At 47.7% G+C, this 19,249-nt stretch overlaps 1 protein-coding gene across 1 annotated transcript in view; it reads right to left on the reverse strand.

Moving 5' to 3' along the window:
* DRGX (dorsal root ganglia homeobox) overlaps positions 1-19,249 on the reverse strand; it is a 39,001-nt gene that overhangs the window by 11,610 nt on the left and 8,142 nt on the right. Inside the window, exons 4-5 of the mRNA XM_066243959.1 lie at positions 18,934-19,112; positions 18,739-18,851 (exon numbers count right to left, since the gene is read on the reverse strand). Coding sequence (XP_066100056.1) covers positions 18,739-18,851; positions 18,934-19,112 — 292 coding nt within the window. The remainder of the gene's footprint in view (positions 1-18,738; positions 18,852-18,933; positions 19,113-19,249) is intronic.

The raw sequence follows: 19,249 nt of genomic DNA on the forward strand, positions 1-19,249 counted from the left end.
TTGCTTCTCCACCCCCCCCCCTCCTTCCTCTCTGTCTTTCTCTTCCCCTCCCACAGCCAAGGCTCCATTGGAGCAAAGATGGCCCGGGCACTGGGGATGGCTCCTTGGCCTCTGCCCCAGGCGCTAGAGTGGCTCTGGTCGCAGCAGAGCGATGCCCTGGAGGGGCAGAGCATTGCCCCCTGGTGGGCAGAGCGTCGTGCCTGGTGGATCCCAGTCGGGTACATGCGGGAGTCTGTCTGACTGTCTCTCCCCATTTCCAGCTTCAGAAAAAAAAAAGAAAAAAAAAAAGATTCTCTTCTTGAACAGTCACCTTGATAAGTTTCCCGAAAATCTTGGAGCTGTTAGTGATGAGCAGACTACTGCTGGAGCATCAAACGAGATTGTCTTCAACAAGTACACAAACGCAAGAGTTACAAACGCAAATTTTTGCCTGAATAGAATTTAAATAAGTTTTGCACAAATTTTATGATTAAAATAAGTGTTTTAATATGTTCTATTTTGAAATTATAGACAAATTCTGATGCAATCATATCTTTTAGTGTATTAGTGTATTTACTGCATTATATAAATTATTATATTTTCACAAAGATGATTCCCAAGAAGATATTCTACTTCATTATGTTAAACTCAATGTTGAAAATTTTACAATAAGATGAAAACCTAAAATCTTGAATTGCAAATAAACTGTAGCTTACAGAGAAAAATTAATGTCAGATTTGAGATCAGCACACTTGAATTAGGTAAGAACAAGTGTTTTTGTGGATGCAACAAAAATTTCGTTTCCCAGTGTAATGACTTGCAGGATGAAGAGTGTCACTTGGACAAGACAGAGACTCCTCCTGGATCCACAGCCTACACCAGCTAGGTCACACATCACACAAGCCATCGATCATTATACTACTGGCCTGCAAAATGCAGATTCAGAGGTAAGAGAAATAAATTAGCACACAGAGAATAGCACGGTGGTTGCCGGGGCGTAAGGCTGCTGGGGAGTGGGAGAGGACGGGCAATGGGAGCTGCTGTTTAATGGGGACAGTTTCCATTTGAGAAGAGGAAAAAGTTCTGGAGATGGATGGCAGTGATGGCTGCACAACCACAGAACTATATTTAACACTTTTGAACTGGACACATAGAACTGGTTAAGATGGTAAACCTCATCTTAAATGTATTTTACACAATCAAAACTAAAATCAAAACACATTCTTAAAAACAAAACTGAGTCAAAAGACAGTCAAGGTGATCAGAAAGATGAGGGACACCCAAGGCCATCAAGGCTCCTTTATGGCTCCCACAGTGGGAAAAGACCTTTCAAGTCCTTTGCCCGAGCAGCATACCATCTCATCTTCACAGGTGACCCCCTCAACTCAACCCACCTTTTATGTCTTTGGCTAAGGGAGCATCTCATGGTTTATATACATCCACAGAACCCAGCTTCTGTCCCAAGACCAGGCCCGCTGGGTGGGCAGTTCTACAGAAGGGCAGCAGACCCTGAGACGCACGCAGCCCCTCACAGGTGTTGTTGCAGAACAAAGGAGGACAAAGATGCTCAGACAAGTGCTGGAGGAAGGGGGATTGTTTTAGCCAGCAGAGCAGGTGACCCAATAAAGACAACAAAACACAAGCTCCCCAAAGTTAGCTCTTCTGAGTCTCATATACTTTACAGTGTTAGCTGTCATGTGACAAGTGCCTGATTTCTTTGACTTCTTTGTCTGCAGACCTGCGTGACTTTTGTGTCTCTGGGAGGGGAGGGGAGGGGAAGTTCGAACTGTTTGTCCTTGACTGTTCAAATATCCTGTTTTTCTTGCCTGTGTTGCAAGTTATTTCAGGGAGCTGATAAAGGGCTTCACAGCTGAGGTTTGTTACTTTTTCAAACTAACCCAGTCAGCTCTTGGAGTACTTCCTCCATCAGTGTCACCCTCTTTCCTCATCTACACCCCAAGTCTGAACAGCAGCTCAGTGTCTATCACAGGGGCTAATGCTTATAGGTGGACTGTTAAACATCGGAAGTCACATGAAAAAATGCTGAAAATGGACCAGTGTGAGTCACCTTCTCTTCATCCTGCCCTTACCTGGATGAGAACACAGAAGATGGGCTGACCCAGAATGTGGAGGGGGCAAGACTGACAGAGGTGATCTGTCAACAGACAAAGTCAAAGGCAAACAAGGAGACAAATCTAATGCAATGAAATTTATCAAGGAAAACTGTAAAGTCTGTGATCTATGGCCGAGGATGCAATTGTAAAGAGGGGAACATAGCTCAGCAGTTGAGCACGTGATCCATATGACTTCACAGTGAGCTCACTGTGACACCAAATGATTTTGGGTTGCCTTAACAGAGGCAGAACCTGTAGAAAAAGGGAGGATAAAGTCATCCTCCCCTTTGTCATGCTCAGACCATCAGACTACAGGGAAGTGAGAGTAAGAGGGGATTTCTTTCTTCTACCATCAGTAGGCTACCCATAGGCAGCAGCAGGCTCTCTCTGGGAGTGATGGGTTTCTGGTCACCACACCCTGAAAAGTCCTCCACGGGATGTTATAGAGAAACTCTGTGCACAGTGTGAGCTATGGTGGACAAGTTTTCAAATCCCTTTCAACAAAAAGGAGGTAGTTTCTGAATGCAATGTGAGTTACAAAGCTAAGTTTTTCTTCCAACTTAAACATGTTTTCAGGATTTCAATGATTGCAATCAAATATAAATTGTCCAATAACCAACATCTCTCTTAACCACTATAACCATTTTTTAACAAAGAAAAAAATTTTCCACTAGTAGGATATTTATAAAACTAACTCTTGTTTTCTTCATAATTTCACAGCACCAACAGCATCACCAGACTTCTCCATAACATGTCTCCTGCCCAAACAACTTCACCCATCTGGACACTGCAGAAAGTCAGAAGTAGCAAATGGAGTTCTGTACTCCGTGATCCTCAGGGCAGCAGATGAACAAAGAGTTACCAAACGAATAACCAGACCCCAAAACACATGCACAGCACACTCACAGCCCTCAGCAAGACAGTGTGGCTGCCAATGGCAGGTATAGAGATGGGTAGTATTGAGAAAGGAGACAAAAAGTTATAGGACAGCCAAAAAACTCAACACATACAGTAACCCGGGCCAGTCAGTGCAGGGTGACCAGAGCAGAGCACCTCAGGATGGCCCAACATCATCACTGGCAACAGCAGGAACTGTCACACGGAGCAACATCTGCGAGGGCCCTTCCACACCATGCTGGCAACTGTGTGAGTGTTGGGTGATACGGAGCCCACCAAACAGAGGCCCCCACTGCTTTTTTAATTACATCAGGGAGGTGACGAGGATGCTTGAGAAAGCGTTGACCCCAAAACCAAGTTGTCTTTATCAAAACCCTATGAAACAAGAGTGTGATGTCTATGTGGCCTGAAGGCTAGTTGCAGCCTGCAGAAGTGGAAGGAAGTGGCCTTTGGACATTGGTTACTGGCCCCACCAGTAACAGTCTTTTCTCCAGCTTTCCAAGTTTGACTTCCTCATCCCAAAGAGGTGGCTTTGGGGAAAATTCTATAAAACACGTAGAACTGAGTCTTCAAACAACCATTATTTCCATAACCCCATACAAATTAAGCGGCGATGGTAGGTCATAAGGCACATTGCTTTTCCAATGACCAATTCACTTCAAAGGTCAGCTGAAGAGCTCAGCTTGTCCTGACCATTACCGCAGAGGACCTCCCGGGCAAGCAAGCGGGGAGACCTGACCAGAACAGTGAGCATGTGCATGCAGCCTCCCCAGCACTGCCCTCCCACCCTGAGCCCCCACAGTTCTCACACTGCTTCCATGACTGCATTGGTTCCTTAGCAATGCCTCTGCTATCTGACCAGAAAAAGTACAATAAAATATTCTGCCAATAGAATTTGAGGGGTAAGCTAAACAATCTTTAATAGTTTCGCCTTTTAATTACTAGATTTCCAGGTTTGGGGCTGTAGGTGTTTGTCTGTTTGTTTGTTTGTTTGTTTGTTTTTTAAGCAATCAAAAAGCTATAATCATGCATGGGCTAAAAATTAAATTAGCTACAAAGGAAGTCATCCCAGAGTGGCACATAGCAATAAAAAACTGAGTAACCTAACAGCCAAGTTATAGTCACCCATACAGAACACACTGACGTTATGACAAAATTACATTATAGGAGGATATTTAGTGCTGTGAAAAATATAATAATAAAGTAATAAGTTTAAAAAGCAGGTTTAGGGCCTGACCAGGCAGTAGCATAGTGAATAGAGCATTGGACTGGGACGAGAAGGACCCCGGTTCGAAACCCTGAGATTACCAGCTTGAGCACAGGCTCATCTGGTTTGAGCACAGCTCACTAGCTTGAGGCCAAGATTGCTGGCTTAACAAGAGGTCACTTGCTTTGCTGTAGCCCCTGTCAAGGCACATATGAGAAAGCAATCAATGAACAACTAAGATGCCGCAATGAAGAATTGATGCTTCTCATCTCTCTCCCTTCCTGTCTGCCTGTCCCTATCTGTCCTTCTCTCTGTCTCTGTCACATACATACACACACACACAAAAAGAAGGTTTAGGCCCTGGCTGTTTGGCTCAGTGGTAGAGCATCAGCCAGTGTGTGAGTGTCCCAGGTTTGATACCCAGTCAGGACACACAGGAGAGTGACCATCTGCTTATCCCCCTCCCTTTTTCTTCTTCTCTCTCTCTTCCCCTCTCATAGCTGGTGATTCAGTTGGTTCAAGCATTGGCTCCAGGCACTGAGGATAGCTTGGTTGGTCTAAGTGTCAGCCTCAGGTGCTAAAAATAGCTCGATTGATTCAAGCATCAGCCCCAGACAGGAGTTGCCAGTTGGATCCTGGTTGGTACATGTGCGAGAGTCTATCTCCTCTCCTCTCACTTAAAAAAATAAAAATAAAAATTACGTTAAGGAAACAAACCTACCAATACCAAATATTCACAGTGGTTGATTCTGAGTACTGGGTTATAAATGACATGAATATTTTCCTTGGTGCTTTATTGTGTTATCCACTTTCTAAACTAACCTGTCATTACTCTCATTAAAATTGTATCTTTTTTGCAGCTTGTGACTTCCCATCTTCTTTCATTTGAACAGTGGGAAGAGATGCTCTGCTTTAGAACAGAGTGTCACTGAAGTTGTTAAGGAAGAAGCACCTCACTGAGACAGCATGATGGCTAATGGCTTCAGACAACACTAGATTTATTGATGGGCTCACCATGGAAAACCCAGCAGGAGCATTAGGTCCACTTTTCATTCCGTAGGGTTTAAAGTCAGTGAGTCCATTTGCATGATATGCAACCAACCCACTAGTGGTTGAAGCCCTTAAAAGGCCATACCTCCTCCACCTACCATACCATCATGCCATCACCAACGTCCATGAGTTGGTGATCACTAATGTATCCAGTTTTTCCATGCAGCTGGAAAAACTTTTGTTGGGAGAACATAATACCTCCTGGACACCAAATTAAAACACACAATTAGATTCCATTAAAGTTACAGCACATTCTGCTGAATTGATATAATCAGCCTACATTCCTATATAGATAGCATCATACTTTAAAGGCTTGGCCTGAACATAAATATACTTAATATAGTAAATACAGTCTAAAATATTTTATCTCCTTGGCAGTTTAATTGACCACTACGGAGACTGACAAAAAACATTGAGTGAGTTCTGTCTTATCTCTTTCGATGGCACAGCTTCATGATAGAGGCGTGTTGAGCTGCAGTCTTGGTGACAAGGAGAGCTCCCACAGATTTCTTGTTGAATGATTAAACTAAAGGTAACCAAATTGAACAAGAACATGACTATGTGGGTTTATAAGATGTTTAACACAAATGCTATAGCTCTTTTTTTTTTTTTTTTGCTGTATAGTAAAACAAATTAACAGATAAATACATCTTGTGAGTCATAATACCAGTTATTTATAGTTCATAAGGAGTATTTAAATGTGAATGTTGGTACAATTGTCTATAATATTTAAGCATAGATTTTTATTTTTTCTAATTTATTTATTGATTTTAGAAAGAGATCAAGAGAAACAGAAACATTAACTTTTCCTATATGTGCCCTGACCTGGGGTAGAACCAGCAACCTCTGTGTATCAGGATAAAGCTCTACCCAACTGTGCTATACAGCCAAGACGAAGTATAGATTTAGATGCTATGGCTAAGCATGCTTACCAGTAATCAAGCTCACAACAAGGTCTAATTCACATTCGGATATATTCAACCATGGAACCCTAAAGTACTTTCTCCCATCTCCATTTGGTGGTTTTTAGTGCCCTTTCACCATGAGTTATTCATTTTTGTGCCCACCTCACCTCCTAAACTTGCTTTAAGTGCCCTCTGCCATGATCGCCCCACACTGCTGATCCCAGAGTTAACATGTCTTATTTGATAGTAAGCAAAGACTTGAATACTTAAGGAAGGGTTAAAGAGAGAGAAAGGCTATCTTTCCTGACCCAACTGGCTTATTTTAGTTCCTCAAAGTTGCCATTTTCCAGGTTCTAAGCTTCTTCAATACCCCACAGTAAGAAAAGCTGTAGTCTTGACAGAGTTACCCAATCTACATAATGCCCAAATCCCCAGGTTTATCTGGAAGGTTATTCTGGTGGAATTGACTCTGAGCACCACCCAGGTCATTATTCCAGGTGCCGCTGCACATCCACTGTCCTGACATTTGCTCGTTCGCCCAGCAAATGCTCCTTATGAGAGTGGGCACACCAGACATTCCTTTCACCGTGATACAGTCTCAGTGCCAGCACCAGGCTCCCATGTTAGCTTGGATGTCTCCAAAGGGGCAAACAAGTAATGATATCACCCAGACCCAAGGACCCTGGCACAGCCAAGGGAGAGGCAGGGACACATGTCCCAGGCAGTGAGCACTGGCCCACTCCTTCCCCTAGCAGCCAGCCCTCTGGATGAGCAGGCTGCTTCTCCTGCTGCCTCTGGGCACTGGTCAGGAACCTTCTACTCAGCTCCCAACACTCCAGGTCCCCATTGATTAGCAGGAAGGACAAATCCATCAGCACCCATAGGAAAAGGCTTCTGGAAAGTAAGCTGTAGTTTTTAAAGCCAGAGGATGACAGCAGGTGCCTGTAAGAGGAACAAAATCAATATGGAGCATGGAAGCTAGAGAATGGGACACCTGGATCCCTGACTTGTCCTACTTCTGAGAGACGTAGTGTGTGACTTCGGGCTATTCCCTTCTCTGGGCCTCAGTTTCCCCCACTGAATCCTGGAAGAGGAGTGGTAACATACTTACCAAGGGGATTCCTTATGGCTCTTCGGTCTCCACTCCTGTCTTCTTGACATCAGCAAGGCATGCAGGGGCAAGGGCTGACCTAACCATGTTCCTTGTAAACATACACTTAATCAAACCCCTAGTGACCTCTAGGCCTCATCATCATAATCTTAACAACAATCGCCAGAACCTACTGAACACTTGGATACACGCCCTACCACTCATAGGCACTGTTGGGGATGTTCATCAGGATCCTCACTTCACAGATAAGGAGATTGGGGTCAGCCTTAAGTTGAACCTATCACAAGAGGAAGGCATTTGTGGGTCGTGGCTGGTCTGACTCCAGAGCCTGGATTCATCCTCTTCTCCCAGGACTGTGGCTCCATCCAGCCGTTCCCCAACATACCAGCCCTGCCAGCTTCAGTGCTGGTGCTCACACTCTACTCTCTGCCTGGAGTGCATGTGCCCACTAGACAAACCCAACTCAAGCATCTCCTCTGGAAAGCCTTCCTTATCCTTACAAAGAAAGAGCTCCCTCCTCTGGGCTTCCCTCACAGTTTGCACATCTTCTTTGGCCCCTATGATAGCAGATGACTATGTCACATTAGATGGAATTCTTTGCAGGCCTATTTGTGTCTCCAATCCCATCCCCAGCCTGCAAGCCCCTTAGGATAGGGGTGTGTCTGATTTATCACCAGATGCTTGGCCAGGTGTCGGCCAAAGTCTCCTGAGTGAGGCCTGTCTCCCAGACCTAAAGCAGCATGGCCTTCTTTCTTATCTACCCAAACTTCACTACCTTCCACTCTTGGAAGGGTCTAGAGGTAAGCCAGATATTGGCAGTTCCCTGAAAGCACTTATAGTTAGGACTAGGAAGTAAGGTAGGTTCAAACACAAGTACCCCAATTCATGTCATGAAGCCAGAGTGCCCCTAATACTTGTACCAGTTATTTAGTCTCCAAAGAGGGCCATCAATGAACCGCCCTCCCAGCATTCACACCCATTTGTGGTCCCCTCCACTTGAGTCTGGGCTGGCTCTGTGCCCAGTTTTTATCAATAGAATGCAGCAGAAGCAACACTGTTCTGAGTATGTGAGCCGTGAGAAGGCCCAGCATCTTCTGTTCTCACACTGTGGAAGCCCAACCACCATCCAACCCTCTCCATCAGCTTGACGGGGAGACGTGCTCCCAGTCTACCAGCATTCCTGCCAAGGCACCAGACGTAGAGGCTGACCCAAACATGTTCCTTGTAAACTTAAACCTATAAGTACCTGCTTATAGGTACCTTATAAGTACCAGCTCCAGCTCCAGCTCACTGCAACCTCGTGAGAGCCTGGGCAACACAGCTGCTGAGTGCCCACTGAGCCCAGCCCAGCCTCCTATCAGGAGAACTAATAAAACAGTTGGGCAGGTATGCTAAATTGCTTTCCTGACACTAAGTTTTAGGGTAAAGTGAAGCAATACTGAATCCTGGAATGGAGATTTTCAAGGGGAAAAAATCACAAGCCAATCTCTTCCAGATCATAGATGCAAAAGCCCTAAACAAAATATTAGCAACCAAATCCAACTATCTGCAAAAAAAAGAAAACTTGTCACATCTGGTTTGGGTTTATTCCAGGATGCACAGTTGATTAAACATTAAAAATGAGGCAATATAACTTACTGTATTAATATATTGAAAAAAAATCATGTGGTTGTCTCAAAAGCAACAGAAAAGTATTTAATGAAATTTAATATCCATTCATATTCATGATTTTTAAAAAAATAATAATTAAACAAAAACAGAAAACTAGAGCAAGATGAAAATATTTTTGGTTAATACCAGGTGAAGAAGGAGGAGAAGGAGGAGAAGGAAGAAGGAGTAGAAGAAAAAGAAGAGGAAGAAGGAGGAGGAAGAGGAGGAGGAGGAGGAGGAGGAGGAGGAGGAGGAGAAAGAGAAAGAGGAAGAAGAGGAACAGGAAGAGGAAGAGAGGAAGAAGAAGACAGCAAATGTGATTATGAAAACCTGAGAATTTTCCCATGAGAACAAGACTAAGACAAGGATTGGTCACAAAGCCCACATCTTGTATGGTTCTATTTGTATGAAACATCCACAGTAGCAAAATGTTCACAATCTATAGAGACCAAAAGATCAGTGGTCACCTGGGGCAGAGGGGTTGGGGGAAATGAGGAGTGACTGCCAATAGGTACAGGGTAATGAAATGTTCTAAAGTTGATCAACTCATTAAATATACTGAAAATCACTGAGTGGTACACTTTCATGGATGAATTGTATGTCATGTGAATTCTAGCTCAATAAAGCTGCTATAAAAAATAGAACAGCCTGACCAGGCGGTAGCGCAGTGGATAGAGCGTTGAACTGGGATGCAGAGGATCCAGGTTTGAGACTCCAAGGTCTCCAGCTGGAGCGCAGGCTCATCTGGTTGGAGCAAAAAAAAAAAAGCTCACTGGCTTGAGCCCAAGGTCGCTGGCTCAAGCAAGGGGTTACTCGGTCTGCTGAAGGCCCGCGGTCAAGGCACATATGAGAAAACAATCAATGAACAGCTAAGGTGTTGCAACACGCAGCGAAAAACTAATGATTGATGCTTCTCATCTCTCCGTTCCTCTCTGTCTGTCCCTGTCTATCCCTCTCTCTGAGTCTCTCTCTGTCTCTATAAAAAAAAAAAAAAAAAAAAAAGAACAAGTGAAGACTGCCGTTCCTACTACCACTTCTGCTCAATACTGTCTTAGAGGTTCTGGCTGGCACACAGACAAGAAGCAAAAACAGGCTGGCAAGGAGAGATCAACTGTCTTTATTTAGAGATAGTCTGACCTTGTACACAGAATATCATGAAGAGTCTACAACTAGACCTAACTATAGTATATAAATCTCACAAACATAGGCTGAGCCAAAGAGGCCAGGCATGAAAAACACATATTGCCTGATTTCCAATTACCATAATTTTTGCTCCATAAGACACACCTGACCATAAGACAGGGTTTTTAAGGAGAAAAATAAGAAAAAAAATATTCTGAACCAAATGGTGTGTTAAAATATTTAATAAAATAACATATTTTTCACACCATAAGACACATAGGCATTTTCCCCTCCACTTTTGGGGAAAAAAAATGCATTTTATGAGCAAAAAATACAGTATATATATATAATATATATATTTCAAAAAAGTCAAAACTAAACAGTGTCACAGAAAGCCTGCTTAGGAGGTTGGCAAAGCTATTCATCATAAAAGTCAGCGAGGATTTCATTTAGCAGAGGGAAGGGATATGCGTAGAGAAGGGGACAAGGACGCAGGGGCCTCAGGGGTGCAGGCACAGCCTCTGAGGGTGGCTACATAAGTGCTTAAAATCATTTATTCACTAATCATTAATGCATGTCCTATGAAATGTTTCTAATCATTCTTATATTTTACAATAAAGCAATTCTTGTTTTTGAAAATTGTGTTTTTGTCTTTTATTTTTAAATCACAACTCAAAGAGAAAGTAATTAACCCTTAAGTAGTGAGTTTTTTTTCATGCTCTCTGACCCTCAGGAGTGAGGTGATTTTTTTTGAAACTTAATTTTTTTTAACTTAAAATTATGTTTGTTTGATAACCAATACATAGAAACAAGAAGAACATATATTTGCCTTTTTTAAATGTTGCCTTACACATTTTTAAAATAAACCGATCATACTCTGGATGAGGCACACGGATGTACATGAAGGTTTGTACTACTCAAAGGGTTGAAGAGGAGCGGGGTGTGGGAGAGGGCTCAGAGGAGGGGGAAGCCATCTGTGGCTTGCAGTTGAGTCTTGGTGCATAAAGGTTTATTAACCTGGCAAGCTCAGAATCAGGCCACTTTGCCCTGGCCCAGAAGTCTACATTTCAAGGCCAACATGAAACAGGGAAGGCATGTTCCTGGCTGGTTAGGGGACCTGCTCTCAGGAAGTACATGACCAGATCCTTTCTCAGCAATCCACACTCTGACCCTCTCCTCCCCCTGTTCTCACACACGCAATGCAAGCCCTAAACTGCCTCTCTAATTGCCAATATCCGCCGAGCACCCACTGTGTGCCAGCATCAAGGGAGGAGCGTCACACAGCATCAGCCTCCATCCTCACTGCCTCTGAGGCCTAGACTGACCAAGCTCGGCATGTAGGAAGGTACAGCCAGGATTCCCAGAGCAGCCGGTTTGCCTCCAGGACCCTCTCAACTCAGGACTCACTTGGGACAGCTGGAGCCACCTCCCCTCCCCAGGAGGAGGATGGAGAAGGGAGGACGAGAAGGGGTCAGACCTTATTCCCTTGCTCTGCAGTTCTCATAGTTCAGCCCTAACACCAGGTAGCCCACCAGGGACTGAGTGCCCCCGATGCCCATCCTGCCTGCAGGCTGCCCCACCGTTCCTCTTGCTTGCTCTGTTCTAGGGAAAGTCAGCCCTGATGCCTCTGCCCGGCTCTGGGTTTGAGCAAAGACTGAACTGTGAAAGCTCTCCCTTGGCAGCCTCCCACCCAGCTCTCCGAATCATACGTTAGAGGCAGCCAGACTGAGTGCACCAGGGAGGGGCCTCTAACTGTGGCTCTCTCGCCCCCATCACACCCATCGCTCATGCTCATCCTGTGTCCAGCACTTCCCATGAACAAACCCAGGCACCCTTCTTGGATACTAATAACCTACCCTGCATTAATAAATTGTGAACACAACCCTGGCCATCAAGACGTGGCAGGAAAACTCTTTGTGTTGCTAAGGCTTTTTGTCTGGGCACCCATTATTGTTATGCAAATCCTCCTCGTATGGGGTAGGATCCTGCTACGTTTTTATTTGAAAGTTTCCATTGCACACCCAATAATGGAACACAGTCACTGAACTGCATGCCTGGCCAGGATGAGTCTTCTAGGACTACCCCAGAGTCCAGAGCACATGACAGCCTGGAGAGCCCCCAGGGAGGGACAGGTGCCTGACCAGGAAATCGTACTGGGAACGAGAAGGAGCACCCACCACTGTCAAAAACTGGGACAAGGGGAACTTTACAGAATAGGTGACTATCACTATCAGCTACAATAAAGCTCAGAGAAATGGGAGATTTGGGGAGAAGCAGACATTTTATCAGGTCCTTTACAGGTGAGTGGTACCCAGTAAGTGGGAAAAGAGAACGGAGGAACCTGGTCCATACAAAGGATGGTGTTTATTGAGTACCTCTCATGTACCACACACTCTTCTAAGGACCTCAGATGTTCTAACACACATGCTCTTCATTCAGTCCTATGACTCCAGTCCTTTGAAGAACAAACCTCCACTTTACAGAAGAGAAAGCAGAGACAGAGAGCTCTAGCACTCCACTCCAGACTTACTCGGCTAGAGGATGAAGAGAGAATTCACACAGGCAGCCCACCCAGAGTCTTTGCGTGAAGCCACTGTGCTGGCTGGCTCCTCAATAATTAAAGGAGGAAACCCCCACAAGTGCCTGCTTTTCAATTACCTTTCTTGGTCTCCAGGAGGCAGGTTCTTGGCCTGAGGTGGCCGGCTCAGTCTCATATACTGATAGGGACAGCCCGATGCCCATCTGGGGCCGAGGCAACAGAGCCTGGAGGAGGGCAGTCTCCCACCCCTTCACTTGGGAACACTGCTTGACCAGCTGCCCCAGAAGGGCCACGACCTCCTGTTGCTGGCGCAGCCTTGCTGACCTATCCAGACACCTCCCTCAGTGCACAGACAGCTCCGTGTCCTGACTCAGCCTGTGTCTCAGACTTCTGCCCAAGCTGGAGCACGGGGAAGCAGAGCACACGCCCCCAGCGCAGACTCACAGTGCAGGGGCCCGGGGGAAGCCGGAGGCAGAACCACCACGCTGAGTTGCGCCATGTGCCATGGCAGCTCCACGCCAGGTAGATCGTCCGAACACAGGCTAACTTACAGTCTGATCTTGGTTTCCTTGGCATTCCAGGTGCTTCCAAACCTCAGCGCCCTGCTCACAACAGGCACCTTCAAGGAATCAAAATTAGTCTACCTAATTTCTTAAGAAAACCACAATCCGGAGTCTCTCACTGCCAGCTTCTCAGTCTGTGCGCAAAAACTCAGCGCAGCGGCTGCCTCTGCCCCCTTCATATGTTCTGGGCCCCTTTCCCCATAATCTCAAGATTAAAGAGCAAAACCTAGATCCACTGGCGTGTTCTGGGGCACAGTCACAGAGCTGACAGGGCTCGGGATGCCCACCCACTCGCAGGGGAGCAAAGCTTCGCATCACCATGTAGGCAACTCTGGGCTCTGGGGTCCAGTGGTGTGGGGCGTCTGGATCTGGTACCAGCACTCCTGATCAGTCCTGCCCACCCCTTTCCTCCCCGTTGTGCTACCTGCTCAGGAGAGGACAACTGGTATTCCATGCGCACTCCCATTTTCAGAGCCCATTCAAAGCAAGTGAATCTGAGTTCCCATAAAACTACATTCAAGGGGTTATGGGATTCAAGAGCCACTACTTAACGAGACTCAGGACACTGCCTCAGAGACCCTGAGCTGCCCATAAACACTCTGGGAGCGCTCTCAGTATATCCCAGGTGAAGACTTCCCGTTTGTCACAACAATGCCTAGAACCAAGACACAGGAACCCCAACTCAGAGTCCTTCAACTTGTAACTATATATAATGCTCCCTAGGCCCACAGTTCTGGGACCACTAGGTGGGGTACTCTGGATGCCCTCTGGGAGTCCTGCAGTGTCCCTGCACCCAGGCCAGGTGCTGCTGCAGCACACAGCTCAGCTCTGTTTCCCAAGTCCGGCCTGGAGACGCGGGTCTGCAGGCTCAGAGGAGCAGCACCTAGAGTGAAGTCTGGAGGGAGGCCACAACCTTGGTGGCCTTCTCCAGGACACTTGCTGTCTTCAGTCCAGGGCTGTGTGGTCCCCTTAGGAACACACAGCATGAGGAAGGAGACATGAGTGCTGGTTTGGGTTTGAGAGCTTAGAATCACTTTGATTTATTTCTTCTGGGTCATTTGCAAGTTGCCATAGGCCTGGAGAGGAATGGGTTAGGATCTCCAGCTTGGAAGGGGCGATGGGGTTCAGTTCACATGGGTAGTCCTGGATGAGACTCTTAGCTATCTTTACTGGCTGGGGAGAAGCAGGGTGTGGTCCAGGGCGCCTACCAGCAGTGCTCATCAGAGGAATGAATGAATAAATGTTGGTGCTGGGAATAAAGGAAACATCAGAACCCTGCAGAGAGGAGCCTAGACCACAAAGGGGAGACCTAGTGTCACACATGAGTGATGTGTGAGTAAGTGACACTTCCTCCCCAGCCTAAGTGTCTTATTTGTGAAAAACACCTGGCCAGGGTGCAGGGCTTAAGCCCTGGCCGGTTGGCTCAGTGGTAGAGCATTGGCCCAGAGTGTGGAAGTCCCAGGTTCAATTCCCAGTCAGGGCACACAGGAGAAGCACCCATCTGCTTCTCCACCCCTTCACCTCTTGCTTCTCTCTCTCTCTCTCTCTCTCTCTTTCTTCTCTACCCCTCCTGCAGCCATGGCTCAATTGAAGCAAGTTGGACCCAGGCACTGAAGATGGCTCCATGGCCTCTGCCTCAGGTGCTAAAAAATGGCTCTGTTGTAGCAGAGCAATGGCCCCGTGGGTAGAGCATCGCCCCCTAGTGGGCTTGCTGGGTGGATTTCAGTTGGGATACATGTGGGAGTCTGTCTGTCTCCCCTCCTCTCACTAAAAAATTAAATCATCATCATCATCATAACAATAATAATAAAACAATGGGCTTAGAAGCCCAGAAGGGAACCTTCTAGCACCCTTCCATGAAGCCCCTCCTACTAGCTAAGGTAGTCTCCCTGCTGGCCAGCAGCCCATGAGATGCTCAGGCCCAAAAGAGGGAGAGCTTGGTTCAGCCACCAGTCCTGCCAGCACCTGGCTTCCCGCCACCTCTGAGGGTGCACTTCAGGGGAGAAAGGGTGGGTTACAGCCCGGAGGTCTCTGGCACTAAGCCAGGCCCTAGAAACTTGCAGCCGGTCAACACTTGGGCCCAAATTCTATAGCTTGGGCGATTGGGAAGGTGTGGGCTATAGGAGTCAGAAAGCCATCCTGGCCCCAAAGCGCTTTACAAACATTCCGCAAAACCATGGAGCATTAACCCCAGGGGTGTTTAGACACTGACTTAAGAGGTACACACTTCTCACCCTAGGTGCAAGGTGGAAGATGAGGTCCCCAAGCATGTCTCCAGATTCTGCGTGGTTCACCTGGTCTGGGACAGGGCCGTGCTAACCAGTGACTCAGAGCCAGCCCCAGGAACCTCTCTTCCAGAGGTGCCACCATGTGGGGTCAGTCACTTTTTAGAATATAGAGATGTCCTGACCAATATCAACCGTTATCTCAGGGCAACCATGTAACCACAGAGCCCTTGTTGTGTGAGCCTTGCAGCACTACCTTAAGAAGGAAATGGAGCTACAGCACACAACCCCCCAGCAGAGCTCAGCAGAGGTTTTGAGTAAGTGCTCATTTTCCTCCCTTCACAATGTGACTTAGCTTCCAGCCGCTCAGAGGCTGCTGGGAAGTGGCCATGCTGGTGAGAGGTGTTGAGATGAGCCATGGAAGGGGAGCTTTGTGGGTGGGGGGAGGGGAAGCCCAGGAGGAGCTATATATGCAGGGAGGAGATCACAGAAAGCCAAGGTGGGAGTGGGCAGAAGAAAACCCCTTCACAAAGTGGCAGTCCAAGGGCTGGTCTGGCCAAGAAAGTACCAATTGAGCCCCAAAGACTTGGAGGCAACATTCAAAAGATGGGAACATTTCTGATAAAAATCCAGATTTCCAGCTTCATCAAAATCCTATTCTGGCAATGCTGTGTCTATATTGCCTCTTGGCCACAGTCAGCTGATTGGCGTAGCATTTGACCCTTGAATGGTGGCTGCTCTCTGGTTCACTCCCATCCTCACCTCCGCCCAGCCTGGATCTGAGGGTGCCCCTTAGCATGCTCCTCAAATAACTGTTTCTGACAACAAGAGCAGTGTGCCTTTCCCCATGCCTCTCTCAAAAGTGGGAAATGACAAACAGGCCAAGAGGGTCACCTGTTTCAAAAAAAGTGAGGAAGAGCTCACCTGTGTTGGGGAAGCAGATACCATGCCTCTTCACGATCACATCACTCACTGCCAGCCTGACCCGGGAACCCTGGGAGCGCCGTCTGCCCCACATGTCTCTTCCCCTTGCCCACAGTCAGGAAGAACTCTTTGCAAGGATATATAGGCCACCCTAGCAGAGTCACTACAATGCGCAAAGATGCTCCCCAGTTTGATAAGCACGCTGTGATTCCTGTCACTCTGAAGGCTCCTACGTACCCCAGGTCCCCAGCCCCATGGCAAGGGCAGCATCCAGGAAAGAGTGTTTCCCTGGAGTCAAGGAAAGGGGCTCAGGGAAGGGCAGGAGGGTCGAGCAGAGTGGACACAAGGGGAGATAAGAGGGCTGACAGATTTTCTGGCCCCTCCTACTAATCTCTGACACCAAACCCTACCTCTGTCCTGGGTCAGAGTGTGGGAGGCACAAGGCACTGCTCTGTCCCCCTCTTACCACTACCCTTGGCCTCCCAGCCAGATGCCATTCTGCCTGGCAGGGTGGCCCTGTCAACCTTCCTTCAGCCACCACAGCCTCCACCAGGGCTTCAGAATTCAACTAAACCCTCACTGAAGCAGAGAGGATTCGACACATGACTGCTCCCCCAGCCAGACCAGCTGAAACCCAAGTCCCATTGGTAAGCCCCTTCCAGGTGGCTGACTCCCCATCTATAGCACCCTACCAGCTTATTGTGTCTGTGGATATGTCCCAAGGACACCCTGGGGGGGGGGGATGAGGGTCTCTCTGTGGCCTCTGGCAAACTGAGTCACTGTAGCTGGAGGAAGTGCTAGGAGGGTGCAGGGCCCAGAGTTGGATGTCACTAAGCCTCCTCTACTCCTGCCCAGTTACCTGGTCCACCCAGCCGTGGCTCCAGGCTTTGGGGCCCCACCTCCAATAGTGGAAAGTCCAAATCCAGGAGTGTGGTGCTCGAGGCCTTCCAGCTCCACCCCTGCTGGGCCCCGCACCTACCTCTGAACTCTCCCACCGGGGCCCAGCTCCTGGCTCGTGTCCAGAACAGCCTGCTCTCTGCCCATCGCCCCACCCCCACCCCGTCTTTGTACAGGCTGTTCTCCGGGCCTAGGGTGGCCTTTCTCCCCCTTCAGGAGATTCCCCAAGGAGGGGCCATCACAGCTTTGCTCTTCCCCTGGACTCTAACACTGAACAAGAGGGGAATATCCTGGGGGTGGCCTGTCCCTCCACCCATTATCAGGAAAATGCCTATGGTTGTATATGCACTCTCAGCTCTCAGACCCCTGTGACAGGCCAAGCCCCAGGGGACACAAACACTGACGTCCCCAGACCTTCTCTAGAGCCCATTCTAATTAAACTACTCCTTGTACCTTATACAAAGACTCAAAAAACCCAAAAGTGCCTCCCCAGCATGAATGATGACCGATTATAACCTATGCATATCGTGCATTAAATTATATTCCCCATGAATAATAAGCAAGTATATATTACTCTTAATATGGCATAAAACATAATATTATTGATCATACATACACCATTAGGTCTGGCAAGTCCTAGTCAACAGGACTAATCCTGTCCAATAGAAATCTTTTTATCTACCTGCCTTTGTGGAACCAACAACCCACCAAACTGTACCACTCTTCTCGCCCCAGGCACATAAACAGTGGGGCTTCTAAACTGGGTTGCAAATGGCATTTGGTTCTTACCTCAGGGCCATGAATTTAAGATTGCCCACAGAATGCTCTTAAATAAGACATCTCAGTGCATTACTGACTAATCAGCCCATCCAACACAGAACTGTGCTGTCGTGCCTGTGGAAGTTTTTAACTTTGGGGGATGCTTGGACTCACCTAGGGCCAGCACAGCAGTCTGACCCATCATAGGAGGAGAGGGTGGGAGCCAAGAATTGAAATGGGCCCATTCATCCAGCAGGGGTGCCCAGAAATCCTGGAGTGACACTTCCCAGGAAACCCTTTCTCTGGCCTGACAAAAGGTCCCCAGTGTTTCCCATCCTTCCAACAAGAGCCACTGAGAAGGGAGCAAACCTCAGAAAAACACAAATCCTAACTATTCCAACCTGTGACATCAGGAGTTCCTGGGGCAAGCAGGTGGCAAACTCCACACATGGAGAGGGCCTATTAAGCTGGGCTGACTGCCCCTCCCCAGCCTCACCTGTGAACTGCAGGTGAGCTCTGCAAACTGTTCTGTGACGAAGAGCAGTCTACGAACATGAGCAGTCATGTTTGAATCAACGACCTCTCACACAGCCCCTGCTAGGCACAGTGAGGTGGACAACATCCACTGTGTTCTCAGGCCATGTGGGAAACACACAAGAGGACATGTGTGGAAACAGCCCCAGCTGTGATGGACAGAATAGGAGCTGCACCAGCCCCAGGTGCAATGACGAGCCTCATCGAGAAAGCAGGTCAATTAGACCATGTCCAGAATCCACAGCAGCAGAGCCAAACTCACCTTTCAGGGAGGCGACATGTGACAGGGCCTGCGCATACGTGGCTGTATTCAGGAGGGTCCCCGGCAGGCAAGAGGGAAAGAAAGGTCCCGTGGGTGCTACTGTTCGCCCCAGGCTGGCAAGGAAAGAAAATCACCTGAGTTGCCAACCCTGTGTGCCCACCAGCCCTTTCAGCCCAAGGATCCAGCCAGCCTCACCTCTGCTGGGCCTCCAGGGCCTCCTTCTTGCCCCGGCCCTGGTCCCCAGGGGGGGGAGAATTGACATTTCTCACAGGCGGTGACGTCACCTCTGCCATGGACTCCTTGGCTCCTGGCTCCTGGTCAGAGGTCCCTCTCTCTGTTTTCCTCCATTTGGCCCTTCGATTCTGGAACCAAACCTGGATCCCCAGAGAAGAAAAACACACCCAACGAAGGCAAAATATCAGACATGAGGAAGGCACCCAAACCCAAGCCCAAACGCCAGACCCCATGCCCAGCTCTCACGGCTCACCTGGAAGCCGTGGGCATGCAGAGG

Source organism: Saccopteryx bilineata, chromosome 9 (genome assembly GCF_036850765.1).
Source record: "Saccopteryx bilineata isolate mSacBil1 chromosome 9, mSacBil1_pri_phased_curated, whole genome shotgun sequence".
In the NCBI taxonomy this organism is placed as follows: Eukaryota; Metazoa; Chordata; class Mammalia; order Chiroptera; family Emballonuridae; genus Saccopteryx; species Saccopteryx bilineata.